This window comes from Lactuca sativa, chromosome 7 (genome assembly GCF_002870075.4).
Source record: "Lactuca sativa cultivar Salinas chromosome 7, Lsat_Salinas_v11, whole genome shotgun sequence".
Taxonomy (NCBI): Eukaryota; Viridiplantae; Streptophyta; class Magnoliopsida; order Asterales; family Asteraceae; genus Lactuca; species Lactuca sativa.
The window spans coordinates 193,664,811-193,673,098 of record NC_056629.2 but is presented as its reverse complement, the minus strand read 5'-3'; the positions used below and the strand labels follow the sequence as shown (position 1 = coordinate 193,673,098).

Sequence of the window (8,288 nt, the reverse complement as noted above, 5' to 3'; positions counted from 1 at the left end):
ATTCCGGACAACTTTCCAGCAAAGGTATCGATCGATTCTGATTCCATCATCTTCATTCTATCGAAGTCAGAACTTATGTTTTGAAGGCGAGCTTCTTTCACCCCATCGGCGCCAACGTGCCTCGCTTTGATCGAGTTCCAAAGGTCTTTTGCTGATTCGACATCTCCCAACTGCATAATCAAGGATTCCGGTATTGCTTGGTACAATAATCCGATTGCTAGGTAATTTTTTTCATCATTATCGTCTGTTCCTGGATCAATCGATGTCCAAACTTTGTGAATTCTGAGCACTACTTTCATCCTCAGTGCCCAGACGGTGTAACTGGTAGAAGTAAGCATTGGACATACGACCGTGGTTGTCCCAAACTCCTTCACTCTCACCGGAGGAGGCCCTGCACCATCTTCTCCATCCGACATGTTGACCTGGTAACAAACTTGTTTTCACAGCCTTCGGTTCCTTGGCTTTGATACCAATTAAAGATTGGAATATGTAAACACGATTGTTTTAATCAAAATAACTCTTTGATTATATGAGAAACTCTCTCAAAACTCACGATATTACAATATTTTCAATGATCCTAACTCGACCTAAAACAATGTATATATACTCCTAACTACCGACTTGTAATTAGATTACAATTAGGAAACTAGAAACCTACTTGTTTATGATTTCCTAAAAACTAGGTTGCCATTACTTGGTCTCCAAGTCCTACTCAACTTAGGATTCCAACATGATAGCCCCTTATAAGACAATGCATCAATAGTAATGAAGATAAAAGAAAATGAGGTGTTAAGTCATGTTGCACAATGCACATGATATATTAAGGGTAAAAAAGAAGATACCATTTGACTTTTAAGAGTCGATACTAAATAACCTGAAACAAAACACTCGTTCATTAAATATAAGCCCATACAAGATTTAATTCAAGCGGCCATACTTGCTTTCACAATTCGTCATTGTCAGTCAACTATGTAGGGCTCTGTAACTCCATAAATTTGAGTAGCTACAAAAGCATGGTCCCAATGCAACTAGGAAACGTTATTTTAGATGGTGATGTACGTAGGCAACTTTACACGGCAAAAGCTCTATGGTGCGGAAGTAGGTAAACTCCATCCAAATCGGTCTCTCTTTATCTCAAGATTGATAATGACATTCGATCAAAGGTCGTCGACCATGTTCATTTACTGTTATTGCTTTTCAATTTCTCTCTCCTTTTGCAAAATTCTTAAAGGGTTTTTACTGTTCATTTGACCAGGTGTATGAATATGGGTGCTTTGAGAAGCCTCGTACGTGTTCGATGAAATGCGCAAAAGAAATCTTGTTGTGAAAGTCAATCAAATGGAGAGTAACAGGAGTAAAACATGAGCGCTTTATGTGACCCACCATACTTTGTCATTTACGAGCTTCCAAAAACGGTCAACAATTGGTTAATTTCAATAATTGTTCACATTGGTAAACATCTACCGACTATGACGAATCCATCCACATCTAAATCCGGAATCATTTGCTTGGACATCGATTGAACAAACCATGCTTCGAAGTCAAAGATTGTGGGTGGAATCTGTTCCTAACGAGCTATGTTTTAATTTGCTATATCGTCGTCTCCAATCTGACTTGTTCAAAACACAACCACTTCTCAATCAACATTAAAACATCAATGTCAAGCATCATCGAGCTCTTTCTCTCATGCTTCGTGATTTTCTACCTTCACAAGTCTTACGCAGTCGACACCATGACTGTAGCTGAATCTCTCACAGACGGAGATACATTAACTTCAGCTGGAGGAATCTTCAAAATGGGATTTTTCAGTCCAGGTAATTCTACAAATCGGTATGTAGGCATATGGTATACAAACGCTTCTGTTCTCACAGTCGTTTGGGTTGCAAACAGACAATTTCCCCTCACTAAAAATTCAGGTGTTCTTCAACTCGTTCGTAATCGTAATCTCATCATCCTAGACAGCATTCAATCCAATAACACAATATGGTCGTCTTCTTCTTCTTCTTCTTCTTCTTCTTCACATATATCGAAAAAACCTGCATTGAATCCAGTTTTACAGCTATTAGACTCAGGAAATCTCGTTATAAGAGACGAAAACGACCAGAATCCTGAAAATTTCCATTGGCAAAGCTTCGATCATCCTGTTGACACTCTTCTACCTGGCATGAAGCTCGGAATAAACTTCAAGACAGGTTTAGAGACATATCTATCATCATGGAAAACATCAGATGATCCATCACCAGGTGATTATAATTACCGATTTGATTACACAGGGTACCCACAATTAATCATGAGAAAGAAATCGGTTATCTCTTTTAGATTAGGTTCATGGAATGGTCTAGGGTTTAGTGGAATCCCAATTTCAAAACCTGCAATTAACGCTAGCTACAAAATCGACTTAATTGTGAATGAGAATGAAGTTTCCTATACTTATAATCTTGTTAACAAATCATCGACATTCTCAAAGCTTTCAATCACACCTAGTGGAACAGCACAACGGATATCATTTGTGAAACAAACAAAAAGTTGGAGAGTTCTTTTTACTGCTCCTGCTGATCATTGTGATGAGTATTCAAGATGTGGTGCTTATAGTACTTGTAGTCTTTTATGTCAGTGTTTGGACAAATTTACCCCTAGAAACCAAAAGGAATGGGAGGTGAACGATGGGTCTAGTGGGTGTGTAAGGGTAAAAAATTTGGAATGTAAAACTGATGGGTTTAGAAAATATTCTGGGCTTAAATTGCCAGATACACGGTTTTCTTGGTTTGATAAGAACATGAATTTGGAAGAATGTGAAATGAAATGTTTAAAAAATTGCTCATGTATGGCGTATGCGAGATTAAATATATTGGAAGGAAGTGGGTGTTTGATTTGGTTTGGTGATTTAGTTGACATGAAAGATTTATCTGTTAATGTTCAAGATATATATGTGAGGATGGCTTCTTCTGATTCGGGTAAATTTTAAATAATAAAACTAACAATTTTTTTTTTTTATATATTTTTTATAAATGGAGATTAGTTTTTCAGAGTTTTGATAATGTTGTTTTGGATTTTGGAAGATCATACAGTTTTGAAATCATCTGATGATAAGAAGAAAAAAGTGATGATTAAAGTTTTATTGCCGTTAGTTTTTGGGACTTTAATTATGGTAATGAGCTTGATGGTGTGTTATTTGAGGAAGAAAAAGAGAACACAGATGAATATGGAAGGTATAATTTTTATTAATTTTTTCGTAAAGTAGTTTAATTAGGTGTTTTTAGTTAATAAACCGTTTTTTAAAAGAACACTTTATATAAATTTATAGGGAGATTGAGAAATATAAATGAGACGCGAAATGAAGATATGGAGTTACAATTGTTTGCTTTACAAAGCGTAATAAAAGCTACAAAAAACTTCTCGTTGAGTTGTAAGCTTGGAGAAGGTGGATTTGGTCCCGTTTACAAGGTTAGAATAGAGAATGTGAATCTCACTAGTCTACTGCCTCCTGTCTCCTGTCTACTGTCTGTACTGTAACTAAAGAGTTTCTTGCAGGGGATCTTAGGCGAGGGGCAAGAAGTAGCTGTGAAGCGACTCTCGAAAACATCAACACAAGGTTTAGAAGAATTCAAGAACGAAGTTATTTGTATAGCAAAACTCCAACATAGAAATCTTGTAAAACTTATCGGATATTGCATGGAAGATGATGAAATGATGTTGATATATGAATACATGCCCAACAATAGTCTAGACTCGATTATATTTGGTATGCTAATAATAACCTTTGATGAATAATCATCTATGAAATTTCACTAAACAAAATTTTTTTAATTATTTTTCAGATGAAAAACGAAGGAAATTACTAGACTGGCCTACACGTTACCACATTATTAACGGGATTGCTCGTGGACTTCTTTACCTTCATCAAGATTCAAGATTGAGGATTATTCATAGAGATTTAAAAGCTAGTAATGTTTTGTTGGATTCTGATATGAACCCTAAAATATCGGATTTTGGATTGGCGAGAAGATTTGGAGGAAATGAGATGGGATCTAATACAAGAATGGTGGTGGGAACATAGTATGGATTAAAAAAAAAATCAATACCATTTTCAATTATTACATTATAACAAGTATTTATAATCTATGTTTTTTTAATCTTTTGTATTATTTTATTTTATTTTTTTGTAGTGGTTATATGTCTCCCGAGTATGCTGTTCATGGGCTTTTCTCGGTGAAATCAGATGTATTTAGCTTTGGAGTTTTACTATTGGAAATCGTGAGTGGCAAGAAAAACAGAGGCTTCTTTCAACAGGACCACAGTGATAATCTTCTTGGTCATGTAAGTACAAGAATTAGCAACATACTTTGATTTATTTGTTTATATTATATTAATATCTTACTTTCATTTTTGTATTACAGCAATGTACTTTCAATTTGTTTTTCTTATTAAAACTTTCATGCATTTTTTCAAAGTATGATGCTATGATAAAGAAATTAACGAAATTGGTTCCTATATTTCAAGATTTCGATCAATATTTCAAGGTTAGAGTGACTAAAATCGATATAGAACCTTGAAAGAAGGACCAAAAGTGAAAAGGTTTCAATTTTGACCAAACATGGTAAAAATCAGAAAGTACAGGGACCATTTTTGTAACTTTGTTTTCTAAATCTCATATGTTCTGATCGATTGAAATTGTTCAGGCATGGAGGCTGTATAAAGAAGATCGATCCATGGAACTAATCGATGAAGCATTACTGGAATCATTCTCTGTTTCAGAAGCGATGAGGTCAATTCAGGTAGGTCTGTTATGCGTCCAACACTCTCCCGGCGACCGGCCAAATATGTCATCGGTGGTTGTGATGTTGGCCGGCGAAGGTTCGTTGCCGGAACCTAAACAACCTGGTTTTTTCACCGAAGACAATATTCTTCAAGCTCAATGTTCTTCAAGTGTAGCTACCCAGTTTTCGGTTAACGAAGTCACCATTACACTTTTAGATGGTCGATAGTATGAATAATCGTATCATATTTTGTTAAAAATCTGTAATCGATGATTCTAGAATTTCGATTATGGAAGAATTATTGATTTTGTACATTTATCAAGGAACATATGAAAATAGTAAATTACATTTGATCGAATTCATGTTCAAGAGCTTCTTCTAACAAAAATTGGGACTGCTCCATCAAATCAGGGCTTAATCTGAACATCAGAACACAAAATTCCATCTGATTTAGCGCTCCATCTCCATCAAAATCGCCTTCCTTCAACATACTCCGGAGATCATCGTCGCTCATATCTTCAAGACCTAAAAGCGAAGAGTTGTTCTTCAGACTGTCGAAGGTGATGACGCCCTTGTCCGCGTCCATCAATAACTGAAATCCGTTGCATAACTCTCCGATCAGACCTTCGCCGCCTAACTTATCCGCCATTAAAGGTAAGAAATCCTGAAACTCCGATTGATTCTTTGACGCCATTGATGATATTATTGAAGAAGATCGAGAAGGGGTTTTGGATGCGTGATAGTGTGTTGAATACTTGAATGTGTGGTTGTGGATTATATATAATAGCCATTGGAGGACAACTGGAATACAGCTATGGTAGCTGCCGGCTTTATTACCTCCCGGGTACGGCGAAGGTGTGTGTGTCAGTATGTGTGAGTGGAGTAGGGGGATTGAAAACTTGTCGTTTTGCTTTAGAAGGTCATGGGATGCTTCGTGCTAGGGTCAACTTCACAATTTAATAGGACAAATTATATCGACATAAAATGTACATTATATTAGTTTTTAATTTTTAATTTTATATTTATAAAGCATATCTACAACTTGTTGGAGAGAAGGATGGCTTGTTTTTAAGTGTTGATGAGATAACTAGATTCATATCGTCAAATCGGTTGTAGAATTTGATTCTAATCTGATCTCTTTAATTATTGTTTTGTGTAACTCATTTATTTTCAAGTTGTTGGTTAGACTTTATACATTATAAAATATGTTGTATCATTTTTTTTGGTTAGATGTGGCCAACCTGTCATGCTGTGTCTTGTTCAATTATTATGAAGTGTCGTGTCAACTGATTTATTTTTTTTGTGAGATGTCGGGTTAAGGTTTAGACTTTGTAAATATGTTGTGTTATGTCGGGTTGAAACATTTTAAAAATTAGAAAGTAGGAGTCATGGAGAAGAAAATAAAAAAGTGCAACACTGGAGTTTGGATGCGGCTGGAACGACAAAATTCATAATAAATTTAGAATACAAAATAAAAATAGTTGGAGTTGGGAAGCAAAAAGGATAACTGGTGAGGAAAAATAAAATCAAGTCACTTTGAAAGTTTGAATTTTAATTTTAATTTTAATTCTTGATTTTGGCCAATCACAAATCTATAATTTATAGTATATTTATAAAAATATTAAATTTATAAAGCATGGTATATAATTAAACGGGTCATATTTGAGTTGTAAGTCTTGACGCTAACCTAACAAATTTACCTTTCGTGACGTGTTGTGTCAACTTATTCGTAACACCCGATTCCTGGTATGCCTTTAATTCAAGTATTTCTTATGTTTTTCTCTGGGACTCGACGAGTTGGAGGCCCAACTCGTCGAGTAGAGTCGTGATCCGCGGGAAGTTTAAGTAGTCTACTTGACGAGTCGGGAGACCGACTCGGCGAGTAGACGTTGTTTGAGTGAAACCCTAAATTGAGGGTTTGCACCCTATTTAAACACATTATAACCCCTCAACTCAGCCCTTGTCGTCCAGAGCAAACCCTAACTCGAAACCCTAGCCGTTTTTAGTGTGTTCTTGAGCCTTATGGTGTTACTTTGTGTGATCGAAGCTTGAAGAAAAGGAGGCTTGTGAGATCAAAGGGAAACAAGAAGATCCAGAGTTTTGAGCATATTTCCAGCTTATTAGAGGTATAAAGCTGAAACCTTGTCTATTCATTGTCTAGATCTTGATTTTGGACCTTTTCTACATCTTTCTAAGCCCTAATGAGGATGTATTCGGGATTGAGTATAAGAAGTGAGTTTGTGCTTCAGATCTAGGGCTATTAGGGGTCTTAATGGCATAAAGGTGCCCACTTTGTTGCCATAAACACCCCATGCATCTTGTAGACCATCTTTTATGGCTTTTTGAGCCAAAGATCCCATGCATGTGCACCAAGCTTAAGGTTTTACATGTAATACATTAGGAGGCTAGATCTATGGTTTTGATGTGTTAAGACCCATTTAAATCGACTATATAGTAATGGTCAATAATGGACTCGACGAGTCGGGGTGTAATGACCACCAAATCCTTTCTGTCGATGGACCAGATGATAGTGTGGAAGGTTCCTCAGTTATTTAGGCTCTTAAGGGACTTGGGAATCATGGGACTCGGCGAGTGTTTGAGAAAACTCGGTGAGTCCAAGACAATCTCCCAATCTTTGAAGATGGACTTGACGAGTTGTTCTTACAACTCGGCGAGTCGGATGAAGATGGTCCTGATGGTATGATTGAAGGAGAACCCGTCGAGTTCTTGATAGACCCGACAAGTAGAGTCGGGGATTGGTCCGGGTTAGAGGAGTATGGACTTGATGAGTTGGTAGGCTAACTCGGCGAGTCAGGTCAACTGGATGTTGACTTTTACTGAATTGAGTTGACCCTGGTTAAGGTTGCATATTCAAATTGATAACTTAGAAGGGTTGTCGTGTAGGGATTGAGGAGTTGAAGAGAGTCGATTTGCATGCCAAGGACAATTCAGACACTACACGACATCGATGTGAGTTACCTTCCAGTAGAAGTGGGTCTAAGGCACCAAGGCCGGCCCACTAGTATATGTTTAGTTGAGATGATTGTCTTTGTGATAATTATCTGGTTTGCTATTGATTGACATGTGTGTATGCTAGTATGCTTTGTTATGTGACATAGTATCAGTACGAGGGGACTAGTCCCCGATTCGGTCGCTAGGACCAATGGGTAGGTCGGACACCCCAAATATGTCTGGTAGCATGATTATGATATGATATTATACGCTAGCGGTAGGGGGTGAAATAGTCCCCGTGTTCTGTTGAGATAGACCGGAGGGTAAGTCGGCACCCCAGAATAGCCTGACATGGGTAGGTCAGCACCCCAGATTGGCTTGACATGGGTTGGTCAGCGCCCCAAAATGGCTTGACATGGGTAGGTTGGGCACCCCAAAATTGACCTGCAATATGTATGTGGTTTTGGTATGTGGTATGATGGGGGAACTTAATAAGCTTTGTGCTTATAGTTTCAGTTTTGGTTTCAGGTACCTCTTCATCCAAGGGGAGGAGCCGGGGGCGTAGCAGCGCATCACACA

The 8,288-nt window shown here is 37.4% G+C and overlaps 2 protein-coding genes across 6 annotated transcripts; one reads left to right on the top strand and one right to left on the bottom strand.

Moving 5' to 3' along the window:
• The first annotated feature begins 978 nt into the window (after positions 1 to 978).
• On the top strand, positions 979 to 5,115 carry LOC111901021 (G-type lectin S-receptor-like serine/threonine-protein kinase At4g27290). Of its 5 annotated transcripts, none has more exons than XM_042896285.2 (8): positions 979 to 1,102; positions 1,256 to 2,954; positions 3,060 to 3,209; positions 3,305 to 3,444; positions 3,532 to 3,742; positions 3,819 to 4,056; positions 4,167 to 4,317; positions 4,680 to 5,115. In XM_042896285.2, the coding sequence occupies exons 2-8, from the start codon at positions 1,658 to 1,660 to the stop codon at positions 4,983 to 4,985; spliced, it is 2,493 nt and encodes an 830-aa protein (XP_042752219.1). In that variant the 5' UTR covers positions 979 to 1,102; positions 1,256 to 1,657; the 3' UTR covers positions 4,986 to 5,115. The 5 variants fall into 5 exon arrangements, 4 of the variants coding, with proteins under 4 accessions (XP_042752219.1, XP_023752654.1, XP_052621381.1 ...); XR_002853376.3 differs by having other exon boundaries at positions 999 to 1,163; positions 3,819 to 4,045; positions 4,680 to 4,819; XM_023896886.3 differs by having other exon boundaries at positions 1,018 to 1,163.
• LOC111901023 (calcium-binding protein KRP1) lies at positions 5,005 to 5,693 on the bottom strand. The gene has a single exon (XM_023896890.3). It carries the CDS (start codon positions 5,449 to 5,451, stop codon positions 5,101 to 5,103), a length of 351 nt encoding a protein of 116 aa, XP_023752658.1. The 5' UTR covers positions 5,452 to 5,693; the 3' UTR covers positions 5,005 to 5,100.
• Positions 5,694 to 8,288: the final 2,595 nt, after the last annotated feature.

Bases quoted from the DNA above. Each gene is read 5' to 3' on its own strand.
- LOC111901021 (XM_042896285.2), top strand. From the start codon at position 1,658: ATGTCAAGCATCATCGAGCTCTTTCTCTCATGCTTCGTGATTTTCTAC. The intron at 3,210-3,304 runs GTATAATTTTTA...ATAAATTTATAG, and splicing joins AACACAGATGAATATGGAAG to GGAGATTGAGAAATATAAAT. The intron at 3,445-3,531 runs GTTAGAATAGAG...AGTTTCTTGCAG, and splicing joins GATTTGGTCCCGTTTACAAG to GGGATCTTAGGCGAGGGGCA.
- LOC111901023 (XM_023896890.3), bottom strand. From the start codon at position 5,451: ATGGCGTCAAAGAATCAATCGGAGTTTCAGGATTTCTTACCTTTAATG.